Source organism: Syngnathus typhle, linkage group LG6 (genome assembly GCF_033458585.1).
Source record: "Syngnathus typhle isolate RoL2023-S1 ecotype Sweden linkage group LG6, RoL_Styp_1.0, whole genome shotgun sequence".
In the NCBI taxonomy this organism is placed as follows: Eukaryota; Metazoa; Chordata; class Actinopteri; order Syngnathiformes; family Syngnathidae; genus Syngnathus; species Syngnathus typhle.
In genome coordinates, this window is record NC_083743.1 from 2,607,619 (window position 1) to 2,633,906 (window position 26,288).

The following is a 26,288-nucleotide window of genomic DNA, read 5'->3' on the forward strand; positions in this document are numbered from 1 at the left end:
CTCTGACGTTAATCCAGTAGCGCATCTATTTTTAACATCAATTTAAATTAATATGTTTTATTCTTGTAACAACTATAAGATAACACCTTTTTCCTAAACATTCTTACCTTGAACTTTGGACTCTTTCATTATAACTTAAATGCTTAAACTTAAACTTTGTTTCGAAAATATGACAAAACTTGTAACAGTGTACATCACCACTAGAGGTCACTCTCCACTTAATTGGAAAAAGACGCTAATTACTCTCCTTGCATACTCTGAAAGACGAATGTGGATTTGCTTTGCATGTAAGACTGAAACAAAACAATATTATTATCCTGACAGCTTTATTTAAAAAAAAAAAAGTCCTTTGCTGTCACCAGCACATGGGACCGACCGGTACCCTACAAGCAGGTATGAGCAAGTCAAACCTTAAGTCATTCACAACCACAGGAGGTCCAAGTTGAACAAAAACAAATGAATGTCAGTGCTGAAGTAAAACCAGCTTACATTTGGAAGGAGGATTTTTTTATATTATAAGGAAGACACCATATTGATCCCTTCCCAAACACACACACACAAAATATTCACAGATTTACAATTAGAATAATGATATCTTTAAATCTTGACATGATGATGTACACGCTTCTCAGAAGCTGATGAGGCCTTCAATGTCGTAGACATTGTACATTACGACAGTCGGTCAGCGCGCACCAATCCAGACAACATCATGCATATCCAGTCCATTTGGCAGGATGATTAATTCTCCGCTGAGTAAAAACGTCTCCAAGATGTCCTCATCTGGTTTTGTGCAAATACCGAGGAGCAGAAGAAACATTCCATTCAACTGTGCCTTAGTTGGGGGGGGGGGGGCTCAGATTTTCGTCTCTGGACCGTCCGCCATGAGCGGCTGAAAGGAGTTGCGGATGCGAGCGGCTTCCGCCGCACAAAGGTGGCCAAAGGCTTTGTTGTACCATTCCGGAGTTCTTCCCCTGAAAGACAAATGGACAACAGTCATACCTTGGAGTAACGACGAGACGGCATTTGCTTCCGTCACTTACTTCAGATCCACTCGGCAAATGTGAGTCAGCCTGGACTTCCCCGAGCCGCAGGGCTCCAGCAGGTAATTGGACTCCATGACGATAGCTCGCACCGCTCCGGCGGGAGGACAGTCCTCGTGCTCCATTGAGACGGAAACCAGGGAACACGCGCCTTTGGCCAAGTCTGTCCTCCACGACCTTGGGAGAAGACGTCAAGAAATGGCTCAGTTCCTGGTTTCGGGAGCTAACGGAACGTGCGGTCCGTTTGCGGCTCACCTGAGAACCACAAAGTCTCGGCCGGGATGAGGCGGCATCCGGTTGAGGACGTACTGAAAGACCTCCGTCTGTTTGTCCAGGGTGTCGCAGACTTTCCACTGCAGCAAGTCGGGGTCCCACAGGTGGCGCTCTCGCAGCACCCGGTTCAGCACCACCGACGGCGGCGCCTCCACCTCCACGGACACCCGCCAGCGTCTCAGCGGGTTGCCGTCGCCCGCCTGCGAGCCAGACGGAACCCGCGTCAAAGGCGGAACCAAATCTCCAAATCGACGAGCGCGTGCGTACCTTCTGGAAGTGCAGCTCCGTGTTATCGGAGCTGCTGGAGGACACCCAGGATTTGGATTTCTCACGGGCCTCTCTGAGCAAGTTCTCCAGTCTGGCCTCCATGTGGTTCTGGTGCGTTCCGTTCTCGTCCTCCAAGGGCTTGAAGAGCTCGTCGGAGGTCGGCGCGCGCAGGTCGGCGTCCACGTATGAATTGCGCGACTGCGTGACCATCTCGTGAGGGATCTGACGGGCAAACGAGAGCCGTCGTCCGAGCGTCCAAAACGCCGGGCGGGCGGGCGGTTGCGGTACCTCAAAGAGCCGATTGCACTCGATGATCATGTGGGCGAGACCCTGCGTCGCCGCCAGATTTTCATTCAGGTCTTTCTGGTCCGGCCTGCCGCTGGCGTACTTCTTCTGCATCGCCCTGACAACAGCGAGCAAATGAGACCAGGTCGCCATGGTGAGGCGGTCCAATTCGAGAGAACGAAGGAGGATGCTCGCTCGGCGTTTACCTCGGGGAAAGATTGTCTTTCTTGAGGATGTTGAGGTGGAAGAGCGAGGGCGCCAAGCACACGGCGATGTTCATGGGCGTCATCTGGTTCTCCTCCACCGACGACGTCACGTCGCTCAGGAAACACAGCAGCGTCTGCAGCACCTCCCGGTTCTCGTCCGACATCAGCATGATGGCCGCCTGGACGGCTTGCAATCTTTGCTCCTTGGGCACGTCTGGGCGTTTCCAAACACCGATGTTGGCGAGCGGCTGAGCGAGAAGGTGATGGCGGCGACCTTACATTGGTAGATGTGGAGGAAGGTCTCCCCCAGCTTGCTAGTGAGCAGCGGCTCGGGCAGATCCCTGAAGAACTGCTTCACCATGTCGGCCACGTCGTAGGCCGATTGCTCGTCGTAGTTGACGTCGTCCGGGGAGCTTTCGTTCATCTGCCTCAGCGCTTGAATTCGGGATTTGACACCCGACTTCCGAAAGAGTCCCACCTAGCAGCCAAACAAAAACAAAACGGGGCGAAACCAGAGGAGTCGCGCTTTTATTCTCCGCACGTCATTGTTTACGAGACGGCCAGGTTACGCGAGGCTGACCTGGTCCAGACAGCTGCTCCTCAGGTAGCGCAGGGCCTGCTGCAGGCCCAGAGGCAGCGGTTGGCCACAACGTTGCACGTGAACCAGAAGCGGCACGCCAAACACCTTCTTGTCCTTGTAGTCGGGCACCTTCACTCTCTTCATGAACTTTGGAACTGCCCTGGGAGGCCGCAAAAGCAAATGGGAGTCAAAATAGGTTTGGTTCCGCGACGCTCCGCAAAAGGTGCTGACCAGGTCCAGCCGTGTTTGTTGGACAAGGAGTACTTCTCCATGATGGCCGTCAAACGCAGCAGCGAGAACTTCTGCAACAAACTCAGCTGGCCCGCCGACTGGTTGGTTATCTGCAACGACGCCACCGAGTGGCTGAGGCGATTGGAAATCTGAAAGCTGGGCCATCGTAAACTGCGGAGAAAGGGGCAAGGTCAGTCTCGGCCCCGCCGTGGTCATTTCGGGCCGAGTCTCACCGATTGGGTCTGGTGAGGGAAGCCCCCACTCCCGAGTCTCTCCTTTCCCCGAGTCTGGTGGCGTCCATGTCGGAAAGCGACACCCCGTCGCCGGCGCCCGGCGTCGTCGTCTGGCTTTCCGAATCGGCCTCAAAGTCCAGCGTGATCTGACTGGAGGACTGAAGGCCCGCCGGATCTCCTCTGGCCACCCCCTCCCCGCCCGGCAGCACGTTTTTGGACCAGTGATCCACGATCTGCTGCAGTCCGCTGACGTGCATCAAGATGTCGTCCAGGTGAGGAAAGAGATCTTCTTTCTCCAGATCCATGATGTCCCCGGTGCTGGCGTAGAGATGCGAGCCGGGGACGTTGTCGTAAACGCTGACGCGGCTTCCTCGGGAGCAGCGGCGCGCGGCGGGCCGGGCCTCCTGCCGGCACGAAAGCAGCCCGGCGCCGCTGGAGCGCCACGCCAGCGAGGCCCCGTCGGTCGGCGACAGGCTTTCGATGGACAGCGCTTTGGGGAAGGTCCCCGGCTTGTGGTCGTTGGGAATATGGACCACCAGGTCCTCGTAGGAGCAGAACTCGTTGATGCGATTCTGCTGGGCCACTTGGTTGCCCGAGAAGATGTCGACGTCCTCCAAATACATGCCGCTGCGTTTGTGCTCGCCGCCCAACGACTTGCGCTCTTGGAAGCTGGGCGTGCTGCCCGCGCTGCCGCTGGAAGGGCTTCTGCCTTCGCTGCCGGACCGGGACGGAACCTCCTGAGCTCCGTTGACGACGTCCACGCACGGCAGCGTCTCGAGGGCGCCGGCTTCCCGCTGCAGCACCGGCGACCCGATGACCAGCGGCTTCCGCCCCCTGGCCAGCGCCCCCCGGGAGCGCAGCGTCTCCATGCGCTTCAGAAAGTCTTTGGCGCGGGTGCGACCCGTCTTGCCCCGCTTGTGAGGCAGCGAGCCGTAGCGGCTGATGCGGGACATGGCGAGCAGCGTCAAGTCCGGCATGTCGCGCTCGGAACCTTCCAGAAAGCGGGGAGGGCCGCCCCCGCTGCTCTCGCTATGGAGCGAGGATACTTCGGGCTCGCTGAGGTCCGTGAGCACGCTTTCGCTGCTGGTGGCGCTTCTGAGAGGCGGCGTGTCCCCGGCGGACGGATCGAAGGTTCCCAGAAGACTGTCAATGTCCTGCAGCCTGGACCAGCGCCGGCTGCTCCATTCAAAGGTCCATTTGTCACTGATGGCAAACAGGTCTTCCTCGTCCGAGTCTTCGCTCTGCCGAAGACACAGAACCTCATCGGTCGGAAAGGCCGTTGCGCAATTCACGCCGCAAACAACGTTAACGAGCGTCCGCTCTTCTCATACCGGGGAAAGCTATTTACGGGCTAAATAGGTTAGGCCGCCGTTTTCTCGGATTACCGCCAGCGTGTCATTGTTTGCAGGAAGGACAATGAGCGAGAGCCGCGGGGAGGAAGCCTCCGCTCGGCTCCGACTTAATAACATTACGCAATGGGGAAACATGAGTCAACGGCGGGCGCTCCTGGCCAGAAATAGAGCGTGCCAACACAAATAGCGCAGACGATCTGTCAAAGAGGGCCGCAGATTAAAACATTGGAAGGACATCTTGCATCCGCTTGGTTGGAATCACACTCGAGATCCTCGCTAAATTTAGACGGCGTGGGCAAATGTGGAAAAAGCTCAAAGGCGTCGGAATTATTCAAAGACAAGCGGCGCTTACTCTTTTCTTTGGGAGGTTCACATCGAGTTTCAAGGAGGCGCACTTGTTTAAGGTGTTGAGTCGCCTGAAAGAAACAAAAGAAAACAGGAAATACATACGTGGCCATCTCATGAGAACTCGGCTTAAATCGCTTCCCGACTCATTTCGTCAATTTTAGCTGCCCGTTTCAAAAATATTTCCCCCCCCCTGATGATTGTTTATCATTTTTGAAGCTGTTTTTATTTTCCATCCCATTGCCGCATGGGTCACTGACCACTGGGTTAGCCAAACAGCACTGTCAGTATAGATAGCGGGACCTTGGCCAAAGGGACCTTTTCCAAGATGGCCGCCCCTCCGCCCCCTCAATTCCAAAGGCGTGGAAAGCGGCTGCTAAAACGGGAGGCCTGCAAGCAAGGGGCATGCGTCAAATATGGAGCCCAATTAAAGGGCACGATGCTATTTATTTTGCTCGCCGCTGTTGCCATAGCGCTGGCACGGAAGCTTGGCATCCCGCCGCAGCTGGAACGGCCGTGGCCACTGTGGAATTTCGATGAGTTGCTTTCGAGCTCTTTAGAGTCACACGACGTCAAGCGGCGCTCCAGCGGCTTTTTCCCCCTATCCGATGTCGCGATGGTTACCGTGGCGACCCGAGCGCGTTTTCTTTTCCTGTTTGTTTTGTTTTCCGAGTCTTCTTGGAAGCGAACCTCTGACATCATGGAGCCATATTGAAGTACACTTTTAATGGCTTAATGCTCTTTGACGTTGTAAAGAAAAAAAAAAAAAATCAGCTCTCAGCTTGAAATCTCTGTGACTTGTTTTGCAGCCGGACTTTTATTAGGCTTCCCACTCCGACTGGATGGTTAGTTTTGCGAGCATTTTCAACGTCAACACAGTTTACCTGTAAAGAGGCTCCACCAGATCTCTGTCCAGGAAGTCATGGTCTCGTTTGACGGGGCTGATGTCAATGGGGAACTGGGAATCTTAAAGGTCAACAGGACAATGGCATTAGAGGAGAGTTTGGACACAACGCGAGGCCCCAGAAGCTAACGCTGGCATTAGTATCGGCCCTGTTCCGGATCGGGCCGGGTGCGGGTCTCCTCTTACGTAACTCGGTGGATCGCACCCAGAATCCGACATTCCGCCGCATTCATGTAAAGTCATTAAGTCTTTATGAAAAGCGGGCCGGCCGGTCGGCCTCAAACAAGGCTCGGCCTGTTTTTTGGCCTTTTGAAGCGACGTGGATTTCATCTGCAGTGGACCGAAATTGGCAGATTTCCTCTCATGAAGCCATTTCACTTTGGCCTCCAGCGGCCAATGCGGAGGAAAAATATTGGCAATACGTATTTCAAATGCATGTCGGCGTGTCTGAATTGAAGCCGGCGGCCTTTTTGCGCTTTGTGACGAGCTCGGGAGTTGGTACCTTCAAAGAGCTGAGCGTACTGGGGAAATCCGGCGGCCCGCAGCCAGTCGCACGCCTCCTTTGCCTCCAATTCTGCAAACACGGAAAAGTGCGGGGATGAAAGGAGACATTTTGCCATTCTTTTTGGTGTTTGTTTTTGATGGCGCAAGATATCTTTTGGGCTCAAGCTGCTGTGTAAAGCGCTCACTCGCCAGACACTCCATTAGTTGCAACCCGCCCGCACCGGCTAATGAGCTGTCGTAAAAAGCCACGTTCTGTCCACGTCAGACAAAAGTTTGGAGTTTGAAAACGTGCTGCAGCGATTCAACTTGACAGAAAGACAAACTTTGGTGGTCATGGCTGAGCTAAACTTAGCCTAACTTATGAGTTAAATTTAGCCTGGCTTATGAGCAAAACAATCTCGGCCACTCAAAGCCATTTCTTTCGGAAGATCATTCTTCTTAGCACGTCATTTGCTCTTTGTGACAGAGCTCGCTCCCGTGTTTGAGAAGGTCAAAAGGCATAAACGGGAGGATCACGCGAGCGAGCGAGCGTCGCTCCAAACACGCCGCGCCGTCGAGAGCAAACAATATGAAGATGTCAAGCCGACAGCCACCCGCTTGCTGTTGACACGGCGTTTTGGCGCCTTCCCATGAAGGCCAACGCGGCTATTTACTGCCATAGCTGAGAAACATGCCCTCACGCTGCAGTGCCAAAGCAAACGGGATATTCATCCAGTAATACGGGAAAAAAACAAAACTAGCATTAACTATCACTTTTTGCACATCTCGTTAAAATTCGACATGACTATTTAGGTGAGAATCGGCAATATTCTTTGACCGACATCTTGTAAATAAGCCAGGCAGATATTTGACCTGGAAAAATGGTTCAACAACAGCAGCAGACAAATTGCCACAAAGACCATCTGGCATCAATAAACAAAGGACGTTTTTCCGAGCATTTCCCGCCAGTCTGCTTACCCACGCCGAGATCAGGAGCGAGTCAAAGGAAGCGGATTCAGCGCCCGCTCAGCTACTGTCCAAGTCTCACCTGCGTCGCTTCACATGCGCGTGATGACGGCCGAGCCAATCAATGAAAAGTGACTTTGCTCTCCAGCCCTGACCAACAACTGAGTCAATATTAGCACTCCCCCCCCCCCCCCCCCCCACCGTCCGTCCTTGGATGATGTCCACTGTTTACCCCGTCAACGCAGTCGTGCCGGCGAGGTCCGCTCCGATCTCCTGCCTTCACACCTGTGGCAGCGGGAGGTGGACAGCTTCTGCTCAGCCTCGCCTCCCTCCCTCCCTCCTTCCTTCCAGGTGCTTCATGTCCCATCCCATATTCTTTCAGGTCACCCCACAGGAACCCCCACCCGCCCCAGAGTAACACGAGCTGGGAATTCCTCCGTGTTTGGCATTCTGTAAGGCGACACGGAGACATTCAGTCCTCTCGTCCTCTCTCCGAGGAAATCTCCCACGGATAAAAGGCCGGGGCGAGCCGGGGCGGGAGGGCACCGTGCCAAAGAATGAGAGCTTGTGTTTGTTCACGGACAGCCACTTTGCTCACAACCTGCGTACAGTCCACTCGGGTTACACAAAAGCCCAGATAGGGACTCGTTGGGACGGGCCGCCGTGGTCCCTCCCGGGACCAAAGGGAGGGAGGGCACGACTCTTTTTGTGATGGCAACATTATGCAACATTGCCATTACGCAATTCCATCGTCAAATTGGACGTGCGCGACGTGCTTCCGGGAGAAGTTTGGCTCAACTTCACAAACACGGACAAAAGATGGAACCTTAACAGACTGGTGTGTGTGTGGGCCTCTCAATCAAAGTCTCCCTTGGAGCTGAAACTTGATTTCAAAACTGACATGAACAATCTCATTTCCAAGAGGGTGACGCTCACTATCCTGAGCTAGCGCAGCATGAGCGTCCAGTAACTATTTCCCTTCCGGGACCAAAATAGACTGCGGTCACCCAACGCCCCCCCCCCGACCCCTCGTAAATGTTTTGGTACTCACGGGAAATTTTCATCATATAGCCAGCCAGGCTTCCTCCTACAGTATATCCATCAGTCAAGTGGAAGCATCTTTGATTCCCACGCCGGGCCGCATTCCTGCTTGCTCTCAGCGCGGCGCCGAGTTTGAACTGAGCTGCTTCTTGTGCTGTTTCTCAACCCCCGGCCGATCCCGGTCCCCACACTAAATCTTTCCTTCGAGCCAGCCCCCTTTCCGCGCTCGCCTCCCACCCCCTTTTCCGCCGACCCGGGACAACCCACTGGCCAAGTTTTTGCCATCGCCATGGAATTCTAGGACCCCTCCAGGATCTTTTCAATGACCTCACCAGAGCTTTGTCTCTTGGGAATATTTATTCGCGGTTTTTCGTCGGGCGCAGATGTTCTTCCAGGGGGGGGGGACAGCTCGGTCGGCTGAGTATGACATAAAGTGTCAGCAGCTGTGAGTCACACTCGGTGGTGTCTGGAAGGAGTCCATCAATGAAAGGAAGCGTGTTATCGGTATCATCTGAGAGAGTGATGACTTTGGTGTGACAAATCGCACACAAGGAAAAGCGTGTGCTGACAAAAAGGCCACAAGCGAGGGAGGGAGGGAGGGAGCAAGGCCACATGGGCTGGAATTGGCCCATAAAATGTCTTCAAGTGCACATCGAGATGAAAAGCATTTTTCCGTTCTTTTCAACATGCAGACACATGCGATTACATAAGACATGGCCATCCGTTCTGCAGTTTCCCGCAACACGAGAAGATTTTCCAGATGTCGCCCCGATCTGCCGTTTCACTCTTGTAAAAGACAACTGCCTTATAAAGCCGAGTGCAGACAGAACGACGGAGGCGCTCCGTTTCAGTCGCCGTTTAAAAATAAATACTCGCAGCTTTAAAAGCACTCTAAAACAAACCGCTCGGATTTATACGCGCTAACTTGGAAAATATGTCCCCCCCCCCCTTCCCCCCCACTCAGGCGCCTGAGTGAATCATTCAGACGAGACTTGAAAAAATACCTGTCCCCAAAAAAAGAAGATGAGGTGGCGCTATGCAAACACCAATGGCGATCCAAATCTAGATTCAATTGTAATTTTGCCATTTTCATGACATTTTATAATATAATTGTGATTCATTATAAATATTTCGGAAAAGTAAAATTGTTGTTTTTAGAATCATGAAAATGATTCATATTCACAGATTAAAATACAGGCTCGAAAAAGATCATTTTTAAAATGGTTTTTAAGAAACAGTGAAATATCTTTTTGAATCCTTTCCAAATTCAAAATGTAGCTTTTCAATCAAATCAAATTTTCTAAACTTGTCTGGCCCAGTCCGCAACGAGACACCCGACCGAGTGAATCACTCAGACGTGGCTTGAAAATAGACCTGTCCCAAAAAAAACAACAGACTGTATCAAAAACACCTGGAAGGCTTTTCCCAAAAAAGGAGGAGCCAAGAGGTGTCGTCACGCTCGGGGGCCTGAAGTGGAGCCCGTCCGTCCGTCTTCCGTCTTTATGATGCTAATTGCATACAGAGCGCTCAGCCTACAGTCAAAAACAAACAACATCCCATGGCCCAAAAGAATGGCGCGTTAACTTTTGTCAAACGGATGACGTCGCTATTGATTGCGTCTCCCGGTAGCCAAATAATTGCGTCGGAATGTTGCCGCGCTTGGCTTTTAATTAACGCCCCGGCGGGACTCCAGACAAGGGCCACAATGGCACACTTGTCATGTCCAGACGAGGTGGCGGGCGCTTGCTTGGCCAACACCTGCTTCATCAAATCTGGATTTAAGAAAAAAAAATCGGGATTTTTTAAGCTAGTTTTTGGGAGCTAACACTCTTTGACTGCATATCTGTTTTTCATAGACGCTGACACATCAAACACGGCAACACAATGCTTCAATCGTGCCACTAAGAGTCACCAGTAATTACACAGAGGAGCCCACCTTGAATCACCCGCAGACTTCCTGTTTGATTCCAAGAGGGAGGGAGGGAGGGAGGGAGGGAGGGAGGGAGGGAGGGAGGGAGGGAGGGAGGGAGGGATAAGGATTGCGGAGGCAGGCGCCCATTTTTAAAAGCATCCGCCCGAGGCCACGTTACCGGGACAACCGAGCGACAAAGCCAAAAAGAGCCGCTCTGATTCACTTCTGGGCTGCACGTCTAGGCAAGAGTCTTGATGCTAACCTCGCTACGCTAACATTTTGGACGACACACACGCAGATTCAGATTGAGAAAATAACAGCCGCCGCCTGCGAGCTGCTGTCGTTGACCGGCGTCAAAGCGCGCCGGGTCAAAAGTCATTCCAAGGCTGTTTTTGTTCCTTCCGGGGTTCCGTATCGAATTCAAACGAGAGCGGCACAGCTGTGGTAACATTCTGCTTCACCTCCTCAAGGACACCCAGACAGCACAGACCAAGCACATCACATTTGACATGGTGGTGCTGCAAAACGTCAAGCCAGTTTCAAAGCGTAGCCAAAACATGACTTGAGGTGCCAATTGCATTTTGTCTCCATCAGATCAATTGGAAAGAGAGCGCATCCAAATGGTCTACTTTTCTTTCTTTTTTTAATTCAAACATGATATTTCTTTTGGGGGGGAAGTTCAAGGCTCATTTTGAAACGCCAAAGCATCAGCTTGCTTCAAAACATGCTCGGAATAACTCCCAAAATCCCCCCAGTTGGACTTCCCCAGGACAAAAGTGGCGATATGACGCACAGGCTTCTTTTCCCCTTCGTCCGAAAGCCTTTTGATGGCAAGGATTGGCTTTCTTTCCTGATAAAAACATCAAGTGGGGATTCACTGTTGATCTTTGCAGCCTTATCGCTGCCTTTTCCACGATTGTCTTTTGTGCGCAGATGAATAAATAACCCCATGGCAGTGGAATGCGAGCGCGGGCTGGACACTGGCTCACTGTGTCATGTTTTTCCCCGAGCAGCCTTTGTCCATTGTAAAGATTGCTGGGCTTTACCGCAAACGGCGTCAAAGGACACATTCCGCTTCGGCTGCTCTACTACAGTGGTGCTCAAAGGGTGGACCTCAGCCCATCTCTGCAGCTTTACATTTTGGGGGGGGGCTGCGGCTCATTGCTAGTCGCGTTACTGGCGTACGTCAAATATTAAACCCACGCAAAATCCTCACAAATTCACTTATTTGCATTTTTTTGCCCATCCTCGATTATTTGTTGGAATAAAAATGAACTTCTCAAGAGATATAAAGTAGTGCTTTGGCACCATACATTTGGGGTTTGGGCCTATGACCCTGACCATTACTCAAATATGTAGCTTGTCCTGAAGTGGGGAAAATACAATATTGCAATGTGCCTTTGCTATTTTTCCCTGTCCAAAACAATGCTGCTGTTTTTCAAGGCCTGCCCGTCCATTGACCCTGATGGGAAAGCAAGCGTACTTGAGGTACAAGCCATTTTTTTGAAAATGGAAACCGCTTCAGTGTACAGTCGAGCAGCGCTGGATGCCTGTCAACAGCACAGCCAGCGTGGAAAAACACTCCAAAGAGAGAGAGAGAGAGAGAGAACCTCCTCCTCTCCATTAGGTCCATCTCATTTGGAGCCAGTCCCAGAGGGGACAGCGTGGGGTCGCCTCCCTCTTTCGCGAAGAGTCAAGAGGGGAGCCGGAGGTGGGATGGGGGGGGGGCGACGACATCAGGGCCCCCACCGTGAGAAAGCACTCACGGCAGGAACTCCGCCATCAAAGCGCTCGCCCCCTCCCTCGCTTAATTAACGGCTGCTGCAGAAAGCGTCGCTCGCCACAGGAACTCTTATTGCGTGTGCGCAGTTGCTCTGCTCCACCGCAAGGGGGCGCCCAAGCGTAAGGCCGCCTTACAGCACAGCGCCTTGACTTAAAGTTGTTCTTGCATCTCAACTTGAGTTATTTTCCACCAGAGGATCAAATAACACGATGTGCTGTGAGACAGCCGCACAACTCGTATGTTGCTAGCTGCATGAGTATTTCCGAACGTGTCAAATGAATCCGAGCTCCAAAACACACGCAGTTAATGTGTGACCGTGCGTTTGTGTTACAAGCCAGACGGACAGAGCATTTGGCAAATGCGCACGCAAGTCAATCATTAATCAGCCTGCGCTCAGTCTGCCACCTAGCGGCCCAAACCAGGAATGACTACTATCAGAAGTCCCATGATGGCTATTTTGACAGCCAGCTATGCCTGAGGAGTCATCAAACACTTGAACCTCTCCAAAAAACACAAATATCATTTCAAACTCATCGGACTCAAAAGTGTATCTCACTCATGCAGGGGAGAACATCCTAAAGGTCGCTGTGATTAACTTAGTAGGAATTCAAAGTGGCACAAAGGGGGGAAAAAAACAAAAAAAAGAGGAGTGCATGCGTTTGAAGTGCAGGAAGGCCAACGACAAGCGAATCACATTGTCAAAATGGCTTTTTTTTTCTTTTTCTCTCTTTTAGGATGACTCGGGAGGCAGCAAATAAAAATCTGCATGACAACGAGCCTCATGAATAAAAGATGAAACAACAAACTGCCTGCCTGCCTTCCGTATTTGTGGCACAAATAAATTGTGGAGCGGCAGACAAAAGCCTTCGTTCCCAGCTCAAGGACCTGAACGCCGCTCCAAACTGGCACCATCAAGTTCGAAGGCTTCTCAAGTTGGACACGCAGTGGACGGACACAAAAAGACATGCTGTAGCGCCAACTAGTGGAACATTGAAAACTTACACCAAGGCCTTCTGCCAATTGGTAAATATTGGCTTGGAGGGGGCAACCTTGTCACTTGCAACCTGCTATGGCAACACAAGGCTGGAATGTAGGAGTCGCCACCGCCGCCACCGCCGCCACCGCCGCTATTTATGCACGGTGCTGCTGACAGCCTCGTCATCTCAGGCCATTTCCTCCCGTCCCCCAGGTGAAGGCGACCGAGCGTGGGCAAAGCGCGGCCGTTTGCCATTCAAAGCGATCCGAGTCCCTTCGGCGTTGACTTGACACCACTTGCCCCAGAAAGATCAAATGGCAACGATACGGCGGCCAAACACGTGAGGCGCCTGACTGAGCGGGGCTGCTGAGCGTGACTGGAAAGAATGCTGCAAAAGTATTGGGACGCATTCCATTGACAGGATGTGGAAATGTCAGACAAATGTGGGACTGTCTGTCAAGACCTCCTTGCACAGTAAAAAAAACAAGGCCTTTCTTTTTTTTCTTTTTCCATCATGAGCGTTCAGACAAGCAATGGCCACTCGGGCTTTTCTAACGATTCCCAAGGTGAAGGTAAAGAATGAGTAAAGATCCTCGTAAAAGCTGTCGGGGCTCATCCATATCTCATCCCGTATCGGTGTTTACACCTTCCTTCCCTCCCTCCCTCCCTCCTTACATAACACTGACTTATCTTCCTCTGTATTGTCAGTCAATAGTAATTATTTACTGCACCCGCAACACCCTCTTCTTGGCTGAAGGTCAAGTTTGTCGGCACGTACGCACACACGTGCACGCGCACGCCAGACTGTTGGCGACCTTTTGCCAGAGACAATCAGCTGATTTGAAAAGGAACACAACAAGGACTCACCCTTCATTCCTTCCCAAGCAAACAATGGGAGAGTTGGGAAAAGTCAAGCCCTCCTGGCTGTTAGTTTGTTGTTGAAAACAAAATGTTTTATGGGCCTTCAAACCTGCCTGTTGAATAGGAGATAGCTCAACTCAGTCCTCGGTTAATGGCCAAACAAATGATCAATCTGGACCGCAGTATTTCCATAGAAACTTCCTGGAAAGTTTTCCGACAAGCGCTGGAGTTGGACGAGAATTGTTTTGGAGCATTGGCATTCCTTGCTTGTCATGAGACACACAAAAGCTTCTACTTGAATTGTTTGGACAGTTGCAGGACAACCACAGGATCTAATGGAACAGCAACAGCTGAAAATATTCCATATCATACAGGAAATTCTTCCTTCTGGAAGGCACTGGGCCCACAGCCGCAGGCAGGACTTTAGCAGAACTCAATGAGTGTAGCAAAAGTGACAATGGTCAAAGAGCAGCCTGACTGCAGCCATGTGGGAGCAAGATTCCCGCCCGCCTACCTCCTGCTATCCTCTTGAGGAGCTGCTGCCTGGCAATGATCCGTCCCAGCCTGTAGCCCGAGCGCCGACGGCGGTGGTCCATCCTCAGGTAGATGTCCCGGCTCTCCGGGGTCATGCTTCCCAGGCACTCGCTGCCCGAGGACTCTTGGAGTTCTCGAAACATGAGGAAGAAAAAAATTCAAATGCTAGGCTCCGCTTCAAACAAGAGTGCCTGCTACTGTTCACACAGAGGTGCAAAAATCCTCGAGTGAGCCGAGTGGGACGGCACAAAAAGTTGGGGGGGCGGGAACGGTCAGGTGACCCGAGGGCAGGCCAATGGCGGGGAGGCCTGGGGAGTCCGGCCCATGTCGCAAAGCTGAATCCAGAGTCTGTGTGAAGGAAGGCTTGTCAGCACGGGAAGGAAATATAAATACGGCCGGAATGCCGAGCCAGTGAGTAAGGAGCGCTTACAAAAATAGCGCTGTCTTGTTTTACACTTTTTATTTTGGATCCGCCCTGCTCCGAGACAACTTGTCGAGTCAGGCCGGGTCCGGGATGTGACTCATCTTGTGGCGGTGACGTTGTTTTGCCGGGTGGAGAAGGCCACTTTCAGCTCCAACAGGCTCTCAGCAGGTCTCCCTCGCATTATCAGCGCCACATTGACACTTGCCAAGTCAAACTGGGTTCGAAAGCTTCCAATTTTTCATGCCGAGTCATCCAAAATGATCCCTGCTGACTTCCTGTATGTTTTTGGGCATGGGTTTTTCAGACTACTTTGGTCTCCCAAATTTCAAGTTGAAGTAGCCTCAGGGGCTGAATGAATTTTCACAAAGGCCCTTTATGGCCTGAACAACAGCAGCCTCCTCACACCTGTATTAAAGGCGGCGTCCGTCCGGAGCCGCCCAGGATGCGGGCCCGGTGACGGTGCAGCTTTGTGCTTCACAGTCCCGCCTGTGTCGCAGCGCGGCGCCATACCAGCACGTGAAACACACAAGCCCTGTCTGTACACTACCCCCCCCTCCCCATCAATCCAGTCCATCTTAAGCACACAAAGAGCACAATTCAGCAGCACACTTCAGGGCTTTTCATGAGGGTCTCCGAGGATTAAGCAAGCCCCCGGCACGGCGCAAACACTCGGGTGGAGTTGCTTTTTTAAGCGGCGGTTGATGGCGTCACATCGCCTGCGTGATTTCATTGGGCGGGGCGCAAACACCTGTCTTCATTCATGGAATCACGACACAGGTTAAAAAAAAAATGGCATGGGCATGGGACGTAATCCCCCCCTCCCCAGACCTCCCGTGTTTACTTCCTCGCTAGACGTCTAGACGGACGCATTCCAACGCCGTATTGTGCCTATCGTCTTACGGAATGCACCGCCAGCTCATAAATGATAAATAGGAACTAGATCCGGGTTTTTTATTACGATCATAAAATTGTTGTGACGGTAAGGTACGAAGGGCAATTTACAAATGTGGTGTATTTCAAATGGAGTATAAAGTTACAGTACAAGGACAAACTGCTAGCTCAATGCTAACACGCGATGCAAAACATAACGCAGACAGATATTCGAACAATACTCACAGGCATATATTCTTTATCCTCTGTGATAAGCGACAAATTTGACGTTTACTTATTGAGTCCGTGTTTTTTCTTCAAGATTGCTTTTGTGCCAATTTGCATTCCTTTCATTGCGGGAAGATGCTTTGAGAGACAAGTGTTTAATATGAGCGTGCTCATGAAATAAATTCAACTCCATCATCTGGCTGAATTTGAGCAAAGCATTTTTTTCTTTCCTCTAAAAATGAGGAATTTCTTATCACAACTATGAGTTTGTTTTGAAACTTTTCACCTTTCCTGGTTTACGGGTGCATATAAAAGTGAGTTCTTGGAGAAGTTTCTCCCCTGTAAAGGGTCCCTGGACCCAAAAGTTTTTAGACGAATGGTATGCAACATCTGGACTCTATTAGCATGACTTCATCTCCTCGTAGTGTGCAGTTCCCACGTGAACACGTCTTGTGTGACTTGCTACTCGGGCGATTGCGTCACACTTCAAGATGCCCCCCCCCCCCCCCCCCGGTTTTCTGCAGCCCACATCCTCATTCGGGTCAAAAGTGAGCTGGAGTTTTTCCCAGCTGGAATGGTCGCAGCGCTCACACAAATCTAGCAAGAATTAAGACTCTTTAGTTTGCACAGTCCAAACCACCAAAAACTGACTACAGATTCAAATGTGCTGCACTGCCGCAGAATAAGACACACAATGTTTTTTTTTCTGCACAAAATCTAATAAATCAAAAATCGATACAGTAATAAAAATATCTTTCATAACACGTTCCAATGCAAAGACAACGCACTAGCGCCACCCTGTGGCTCACACTTGCACTCGCCTACACACAAAACCTTTCCAAAGTTTGCTACAAGTAGGGAAAAAGGCAAAATAATGTTTGCAATCGTCAATTACACGCCAGCTGGATACACGCAGTCAACAAAAAACACTTTTGCTGTCAAAGGTCAATTTGAAAAATATATACATATATATATTTTTCCTTCTTGCGCACGATTGTCAAATACGGAGTCTCCGTGTTTAATAGCATGCCACGGCGTCTTATATTAAACGTGTTGAGGGGGGGGGGGGGCAACCCTGCGGTCTTGGGGTGCAGCTCGTGCGCATGGGTTCGGGTTCGGGGCAGCCTCGCTCGGGGTTTCCACTGACCTGCCAGCCGCCGCTCGCGGACATTCCTCCAGATTAAGTCCCAAGCTTTGGACGTGGAGCTCCGCAGCTGCTCGCTAAAGGACCGCCGCAGTTTCAGCGTGGCCGACGTCCCTTTAGACGTCATCGCACTCGGACATGATAAATAAAGTTCCCCTGCAAAAGTCCTCCGGCCACTCGATGCAATTGAAAAATCAATGAAAAAAATAAAAAGTGAGAAATAAATCCCCCTTTTTTTCCCCGATTAACTTTCAAAAGGCTTCTCCTTTCTGGCGGTGCATGTCCGAAAAAACAAATGTCTCTTAAAACGCTCCCATCACGCGGATGAAATGCAAAGAAATCATGGTAAACGACTTTCACGCTTCCCACCAGATGTGCGGGCGTGCGTGCGTGCGTGCTTGTGTGTGTGTGTGTGTGTGTGTGTGTGTGTGTGTGTGAGTGAGAGAGAGAGAGAGAGAGAGAGAGAGAGAGAGAGAGAGAGAGAGAGAGAGAGAGAGAGAGAGAGAGAGAGAGAGACAGAGAGAGAGACAGAGACAGAGACAGAGAGAGAGAGAGAGAGAGAGAGACAGAGACAGAGACAGAGAGAGAGAGAGAGAGAGAGAGAGAGAGAGAAGAGAGACAGAGACAGAGACAGAGAGAGAGACAGAGAGAGAGACAGAGAGAGAGACAGAGAGAGAGACAGAGACAGAGAGAGACAGAGAGAGAGACAGAGAGAGAGACAGAGACAGAGACAGAGACAGAGACAGAGACAGAGAGAGAGAAAGGCACGCACGGAGAAAGAGAGAGCCTCATCGTCGTGATGCGTTCACTGACTGTGGGAAATTTATCATTGTCAGCTGAACGTTGAAAATCCATGTGACGGAAAGTATGTGAATAATGGGCCGAGGAGGCGGAATTACGCATACTGTGAGAAAAATAGAAATATTATTTTTTTCGACTACTTGGAAAAAAGGTCAAAGTAAAAGAGAAAGCGCAGACTCTGAATTCGGCTCCGCCTTAACGCCATTCTGTGAAACGTATTCTGATCCCCCGAGCACCTCATTCTAGTCTTCCACGATTCGGATCTTTGGCTACGTTCACACTGCAGCTCAATTCTGACCTGTATCTGATATTAAGACGAGCCGAACGGCTCGATTTCAATTTTTTTCAAATCCGCCGCTCGGATTGGATGAGGTCAACCCTTTAAAAGCCGGAATGCACTTCGCTTTCAGCACCATTTAGTTCTGTTGTGACAACATTGCGCTCCCTGAAAAAGCAGGCCAGCGAGCGGCGCAAAGTTCTGGCCTGGTCTTGCGAGGGCCACGGCGGTCCAGTTCTTGCTCACGGCTTGGAGTGACCCTTAATTCCCACACAAAAGCGGCTCTCGACCCAGTGCAAGATGAGCCATATTCTGCTGAGCGTGAAGCCGAGCTCAGGTTACTCGGGACAGCCCATTTGAGACATGGCGGCCAGGCGGCTGCTTTTTCATGGGAGTCAACTGGTTTGGGACATTTCACGGGGGCGATCATTTGGCCAATAAATGAAATTTTGTTTTTTAAACACCAGGACAGAAGCGGAAACATCCAACAGCCCTGGGAATGCTCCGTTTGTATTGTACCACTTTAAACACCCCGAAGAGGTCCACAATCGAATTGAGTGGTCCAGAATGAAATGAAGTAAGTAGAAGTTGACTAAATGGAGCAGGAAGTTGCGTGGAAAAGCGATTTCTCTTCTACGCTTGGGTCACACTTGGGCTAGACCCCGTTAAATAGCCTGGGAGAGTGCTGGAATGGAAACAGGGCTCAGGGAGCGTACACGCCCCCGAGGACCCGTCCCAGGCATGTGCTATAAATTTCCTGACCATATATTCCCTAGTCGAGGTCATTTTTCCAGAAGGCCCGCACAGAACTGGTTGGAGCTTAGCTGGGTTCAGACGCCATTCAAGTGTTCCCTAATCTTGTTTTCTTCAGCACCTTTGCGGTGGTTTCTTCTCACTTGCTTTGCCGGAGGTCAAGTCAGCCTTGTAAGTTCTCGTCTGGCCTCTTGCGCTTGTTTGCGACTTGAGCTGAGCCACCGGTGAAAGACAGTCTGCCTGCAGACAGGAAGTTGATGCAAACTAGTCTTCCCACAGATGACTAAACTTGAACTAACAGGTCATGGACATGAACTCGCGGGAAGTTCAAGTGGACTTGCAGGAAGTGGTGGATGCACGCGCTTGAGCAACAAACAGGAAGTTGGCAGAAACCAGGCAAAATAAGTTGCTAAAAGTGTTTTTGAAGCCTGCCTGGGTTGGGGGTTGAAATCAATACGAAGCTTTTCAGCTAATGCTAACGTATTGCTTTCAGCGACCTTGAGGCAACATTTCCACCTGTAGTGAAAAGATTTGGCGCTTCCCACTCAACCTTGATAAACGAGCACGTACGTTTGAGGAAAAAGTCCCGAAATACTAGCAGCCTCTTTTTTTTTTTATTATTATTATTTTTTTTTGCTCTCTGCGCTGGCCTCCTCCGCACTCAGGAAACCGCAAGTCATTTTCCATCTTTCCATGTGTGGAATTTTTCATACTGCCTTCACAGTCGTGATCATCAATTGAGCTGGTGACGTCACACGCCTGGTGACCAATGGGAAACTGCTGGCAGGCAGGCAGGCCTATGTAGACTTCTTATATACACCACAGTGTTGCAAATAGAGTCCATCAAAGTCTCATTTTGATGAGGAGGACGACAAGAGCGCAGGTTGGGTGTACCTAATGAAGTGGCCAATGAGCCCTGTTTTAACGGTTAAGATCTCAGCGATGTTGACAAAGCATTCACGGTGGTCTCAACGCACGCGTTTCCGACATTTACACTTTTGCTGGGTCGCGCCACATATTTCACGCATAGCAGTTGCACAGGCAAGGACAACTGTAGCGTTAGCATAGCTGCAGAAAGTGTTTGGATGGTTTGACGTTGCAAGAAATGAATAAATCGATGAAGAAAGTGATACATTTTATGAAAATAAATGACTGAAGGGCTAAATCAAATGTGATGCTAACCATAGAAGCAGACGAGGCCATTAGCGAAGGCTAGCGATAGCATAGCGACAAAATTCCCTCTGATCCTACCTGCTCCTGCTTCCCTTGTCATCTTGTTGAAAACCTGAAAAAAAAAAAGAAAAAAATTCATTTCTGTCCTAATCAATGACAAGCTTCTGAAGTCAGTTGAAATGAGATTTGTTTGGGTTTCTCATGACATGAGGAACATCACGTTTTTCTTGGCAGACATTTGGAAAAAAAAAATCAATGGTCCAAAGCAAAAGGGAGCGCCACGCATATTAGAGGAGGCGCATTCCATTTTCCGCTTCCCACAAAAAAGGCAGGTGCCAAAAAAAACGCCTCCAAATTCTTCCATAAAGCATCTCGCCAGAGAGCGAAGCCCATCTGTATCACATTGCCGCTTCCCGCTGTCCAACGGCGCCCTGAACTTACGCAACAAGAAGAAGAAGAAAATTTTCCCGCATTTTAGAGAAACAAAATCTCCCGGGCCCAAACAGACGGCGGGTGGAATCCGCCGCTCTGCTCTGCTCTGCTCTGCTCCCCGAAACATTCTCAGCTGTTTTCAACTCGCAATGTCGCCGTTTTCTAGCTTGGAGCGACAGCTGCCGTCTAAGAGGTCAAAGTTCACTTGAAGAGGCGCATTTGCTACTTGGCCTCACTCGGTCGCTCGGGTTCCACATCCGAACAAAATGGAATTTTCCTACAACGGTAGCAGTGACATGGTCACATGGTCAAAAGCAGGTTGGAGCAGAACTCACCGCTTTCTTGCTTCTTCCTCTGGTTCCCACGGAGGCACGGCGAGGAACACAAGAGCCGCTTTGGCCGGAGCGCCCGCCTCGCTCATTCAGGCTTTGCTTCAATGCGGGGCGCTGAAACGACATCAGAGCCACATTGAGCATCCGTAGGTCTGTCCGTCCGGACCAGAATAGGACCAACAAAAGCCTGAGGTCACCGTCTGCGGTAGGGAAGGCCCTGGCGCACAAAAGCGCTTGTATGCGCCGATGCGCCTTTGAGAGGACAGAGACGATGACCTCGTCAAACATCCCAGTAAAGACGTCTGGGCCCGTCAAAGCGGGCCGCGCTGAATGCCGGGGCGCCGCTTCTGTTCCGCGCATGCCTGCCAGGCACCTCCGAGGAGGAACCGACACAAGAGCTCCTCTGTGGAGCACCAAAGAAGACTTTTGTGCCCCGGGCGCTACCTCGGCCGACCCGGCCCGCCGAGCAACTCTTATCAAAACGGCCACAATGGCCGCCTGTTCTCGCTCGGCCACGCTGAGGACGTACGGACCCAAAAACACACAAGTCAGACGGAGGCGGGACAAAGATGATAGTGTCCTCTTGTTTGGAGGAAGAAGAAGAAGAAGAGGATGAGATGCTTGGGAGGAATCAGAGCAAGCTCGATTCGGTCCCAACGCTTGATGAACTCGGTGGTGGGAAGGGAGGGAGGGACGTAGGAAGGAAGGAAGGAAGGAAGGAAGGAAGGAAGGAAGGAAGGAAGGAAGGAAGGAAGGAAGGAAGGAAGGAAGGAAGGAAGGAAGGAAGGAAGGAAGGAAGGAAGGAAGGAAGGAAGGAAGGAAGGCTCACCTGTTTCTTGCGTGCGGTGCAGGGCGTGTCGGACGGGGAGGAGCCTGCGCTCAGCGCCTCCTCAATGTCCAGGTTGAGGCGCTCCAGCTTCCTCATCAGTTGGCCCATGGACTCGGACCAGGGAGCCTTGAGCTGCGGGGACATCAAGGCACACGTTAGAACTCCTAGACATAAAAAGCCCCATCCCATCAGCATGTTAGCATTGGGGGACTTTTCCTTCCCGTCTCCAAAACTCTTGCCCTTTCTTCTTCTTTTATGTGACTTCAGATTGGACGAGTGAGAATATTAGGGTATGATTATCTTTGAAAAGGCAAAACTCCTCTTCACTTGCAAATAAAAAAAGAAAAAAAGCTTCCTGGTGAGGTTGAAACGGTTCTCATGGAAATGCGATCTGTTCCGCCACTTCGCTCTCTCTCGGGGGGGTGGGGGGGCAAAGAGCAAAAAGGCAGGATGGCTCCAGACATGCGGACGGACACTCATGGAATTGCCGCCTTTCTGCCTCTCAACGCACGCATGTATAAATAGAAGCTCCATCCTCACGCGCTCGCTGGAGAGCGGGGCCTCAAGATGTGCACGCTCGTAAATCAAAAGGAGGGCCCTCCGTCACCAAATTGTCACCATGAGATGTGACCGTGTGTGACTTTCCACACACACACACACACACACTCACACATATATACCATATGCAGTTTGGAAGCAGAAAAACATTTTGTTTGACTGACACCACATTGGGCCCCAGAGGCTCCCCCAGCAGGAAGTCAGTCCAAAAAATTCAGAGGCAAAGTCAGCAAGCGGATGCATCGGCTAACGACGTATAGCAAATGTTTGACACGAGAAGCCCTTGCAAACTCCGACGCATTCCACAGAGCCACAACACACACACACACACACACACACACACACACACACACACACACTTCCACGAAAAAAGCCCAAAATACATTTTGCTGTCCACTGTCTCCATCAGTCCATCCGGGCGCCATGGCAACAAGTCCCGCTACGAATCAGCGTTATGACATTGGCCGGCCAACTTGATTAGTGCACATTGTCGACATTGTGAGGGGCGGGCGACACTATCGTCTTTCACATGGAAATGAGGAGCAGGAGCTGGACAGAAGAGCGGGCCGGCGAGGGAGGGAGCGAACCATCCGTCCACCCTGCTCGGGGATCACCATGGAGTGTGTAAAGGCTACCTGGACAGCTGCCGGAAAGCACATTCCGCTCCCAAATGTGCTCCTCGAAAAAGGCCAACGTCAAGCTTCTGGCAGCACACAGCTGCTGTCAGTAGACAGTGCCCCCTGGTGGTCGCCTCGATTACTGCACGGTGCAAATGCGCAGCTCTTAAAGCCAACTGAGCAAGACATTGGAAAAAAAGAAAAGCGCAGACCATGTTGTGGTTCTTGACAAAAACGATCCACCTTCAGCCTTTGTGGAAAACCATCAAGATGGCAGCCGTTCACGATAGCGTCGCCTGCGCCCTTTTGATCCAGAGCGGCACATTCCGATTGCAATTTGCAAAAGAGCGGCGGTCGTCTCTCGGAATTTGCGCCTTATCTGCAGCCGTGACACTTTGGTGCCATTTGGAGATAAGCGCTCGAGTACAGACAACCGCCGCCTCAAAGCTTTCACGGGCGGAGGAGAGGAGGACGTGCCGCTCGCTGCCCATGGAAAGAAAGCATCGGCTATGTTTGCATTCCTGCCCCAACGCAAGAAAGAAAAAAAAAATCAATTGGCCCTCCCACACATGCATCACGTGCCAAATGCCTCTTTCGGGGTCTTCACTTATTTGTACCCCAAAAAGGTCAGCCACTAAAAAGTCAGCGGGAACGTTTTGCAGATTGCGCCCTGCAATCTTGAGGCCGTCCATCTGTCCGTTCGTCCTTGGTGCTCCATTCGTCCGTTGGGAGGTCACACGAGTGCACGTCAGCCTTGAGGGGCTTTTTGGACATCACAAGCCTTGGAGAAGATTTCAAAGCTATCTTCTCGCACCTGCTCCCATTTGCGTGCCGATTCAAAGAAAAAGCAAAAGATGTGGGCGGCAAGGCCCGTCCATCCTACAAATGGAACTGAGACTACAATGAAAGCGTCTGCAGATCACGTGCGTGAAGAAGAAAGCAACAGCTTCCTACCTCCTTGTCACCACCTTCTGCCTCGGCGTCATAAACACGTGAATGGCTTCCTGCGGGGCCGCCAACGCAGTAGCTCCGCCTCTTGCCACTTTTCCTCCCATGCTGTCGATTGGCCGGGAACTCCGTGCTCAGCGCCGCTTCCGGGAACTCGTCGTCGTTCTCGCCGTAGTCCGGAAAGGCGACGCGGTTCTGCTTGCGTTTGACGACGCCGGCCGCTTTTCGGGTTCCTCGGCACCAATTAAGTGCGGCTGAGGGGTTTGCGCGCTCATCCCGTGATGCTTGGCGGACACGGAGACAAGTGTCCTGGAGTCCGTTGAGTCTCGGTGCCAACTGTGAGCGCCGCCCAGACTCGGGGAGAAGATCATCTGTCGCACGGTCCTGGACGGGAGGTGGACCACGCTGATCATGAACTAAACTGAAAAAAGCAAGAACTTGAGGTGCGTCTCCGAGCACCACGGACGCTTGTCCTTCATCGTCCTTCATTCTTCTAGGAATCCATTCCACCAGACCGAGGTCATCGGTTGTATGTTCCTGGAAATTCAGATCTCGACGGATAAGTTCCTCAACAGTTCCCGTATTGAGCCCGTTGCGTGGCGCCGGCCTTTGAGGCGCCGCCAGCTGTTGACAGCGCCGCGTGGCGAAAAGGCCAATTTGTCCCAGAGTGGAGATGGATGTCTCCGTGGTGTCGCTGCGGGCGGAACCTCCATTCTCATTCATGTCCACGATTTGTCAGCGCATGGATATTGAAGAATCGGTGTCATCCGAGATCCGCCGTGCGATTCAGCTCACCTGAAAGGGAGAAAAGCAGACAAGGTAGCTTCTAATCCTGGCAACTTCACAGTGTCTCCTTGAGTGAGAGTGCGCCGCCACCGCCGCCGCCGCCGCATTTGAACATCTGGTGTTGAAGCCCGAGTGGTTCGTGTCTGGATCTGTTTGACGGCGGTGACATCACTCGGCAGAGGAATCCGAGCGCTCTTCCTCCAAGCGTGCAGCGTTCGTCACGAGCGCGCTCGGCTCGGCAGCTACTCGCTGGATTCCGCCGCTTGGGTGAAGCACGGGAAACCTGCAACGGGTTTCCTCGACAGAGTGGGGAAACTCCCAGCCGCTCCATCGCCATAGCTAATCTGGGATTCTTATGATAGACGCGAGAAGGCCACAGATGGCCACCGGCGCAAAAGCCGCTCCAGTGCAGGACGCAAGGAAAATAAAATCCCCAAATCACGTGACTTGACGTGGGTCAAATTTAGGAGCTAAATGTTGATTGGGAACACTTAACGGGTCAAATTGACCCATGAGCTCAAACTACGGGTTAAAATGTTGAACAAAACAGTGCTACTCCTGTTTTGATAAGCAATTTCTATTTGAATGACTCATATTTCCAATTGAGCCTTGCATCAGGACTCACCTGCTGTGTCCAAAAGAGCCGCGTTGGGCCCGGCGTGCGTCCCTTGGTCCTGTGGTGCTGCTGTGAGGCGGGCCGCTGGTCCCCAGCGTGGTCGGCATCCTCCCCCCCTCGCCCTCGGTGCTGCCGGGGGCCTGCGCCGACACTCCAAACCATTCCGAATATGCGCCAGGAGGGAGCGGCGCTGTCTATTTGTGAGGAGCCGGCAAGGGGGAGGAGAAAGAAAGGGAGAGAGAGAAGGAGAGAGAGAGATGAGCGGGGAACAAGGTGAACCGGGTTAGGGACAAGATGAACGCTGACCCGCCGGCGCGCTAGCGGCTGCAGGAATGCTTTCAAGTCCCGGAGAAAAGGCCCCAGTGATTTACATGGGGTTGCAGGCAAAGCCGCTGGTGTGAAAGTGAAACGTGTCAGGCCCCTACATGGAAAGCAGGCAAACCGTAACATCTTGTTCCGCCGGGAGTCGAGACACGCACATCGCCATTCTTTGTCCAAAGCATCACAAGGACGGAAATAGCCGCGCGGGCGGGCGAGCGGGACTTAAGCTTGAAATGGTCTGCAGAGGAGAGCAAACAAAGTGCGAGTGAATGTAAAAAAAAACAAAGTTAAAAAGTAGGCCATAAAAATGCGGATTTGCTTTGACTTGCTAATTTTCTTCTACTTTTTGCAACCTCGACTTTACTCATTCGCAGAATTCCTCAAAGGCCACGTCGGAGGGTGACCTTTGACCCAGACTACCTGAAGGGCCGGCCGAGTTGTCGGCATCAAAAGGGTTGCTGAGTTTTGGCACGCACTGACAAAAAAAAAAAGTCTCTGAACTATTTTCACTTGGGGGACGGTTTCTTCGCCCAATCCAATTTCAAATTCAGTCCGCTTTTTCCTGTCTTCTGATTGGCTGGTCAGAGCATGACAAGTTGGACAAGCAGATGCGCTCCAGCGACGTGCACATTCACTCATGTCATAATCGGCATACGAGCCACTATGAAGGGGCGCGCGCGCGCACGCACGCACGCGCACGCCAGGAATGCGACACGCGCACACACCTCGCTCCAAATGAATTGAGCGCAATAACAACAAGGCGGCGGCGTGCGGCAACTCGCAATCGTGCCGCAAATTCCTTCCGCTCCGAAGCTACGGGGGCGGGGGCGCCGCCCCCCAGCTAGCGCACGTTTGCTCTGCTCTGGCGCTGCCTTGTAATTGACGAGACATCTGCGGCTGCATGGTG

The 26,288-nt window shown here is 51.6% G+C and overlaps 1 protein-coding gene across 7 annotated transcripts; it reads right to left on the reverse strand.

Moving 5' to 3' along the window:
- Positions 1-309: 309 nt before the first annotated feature.
- Positions 310-25,248, reverse strand: stard13b (StAR related lipid transfer domain containing 13b). 7 transcript variants are annotated; one of them, XM_061280389.1, is made up of 18 exons: positions 25,070-25,207; positions 23,665-24,453; positions 21,536-21,667; positions 20,710-20,820; positions 20,021-20,054; positions 6,219-6,290; positions 5,697-5,778; positions 4,820-4,883; positions 3,116-4,356; positions 2,883-3,053; positions 2,652-2,811; positions 2,351-2,549; positions 2,072-2,285; positions 1,869-1,983; positions 1,581-1,802; positions 1,296-1,513; positions 1,041-1,217; positions 310-971 (listed from the first exon to the last, which is right to left on the reverse strand). In XM_061280389.1, exons 2-18 carry the CDS (start codon positions 24,379-24,381, stop codon positions 854-856), a joined length of 4,047 nt encoding a protein of 1,348 aa, XP_061136373.1. In that variant the 5' UTR covers positions 24,382-24,453; positions 25,070-25,207; the 3' UTR covers positions 310-853. The 7 variants fall into 7 exon arrangements, with proteins under 7 accessions (XP_061136373.1, XP_061136372.1, XP_061136375.1 ...); XM_061280388.1 differs by lacking the exon at positions 25,070-25,207 and adding an exon at positions 24,454-24,566 and having other exon boundaries at positions 23,665-24,352; XM_061280391.1 differs by lacking the exon at positions 23,665-24,453 and having other exon boundaries at positions 25,070-25,248.
- Positions 25,249-26,288: the final 1,040 nt, after the last annotated feature.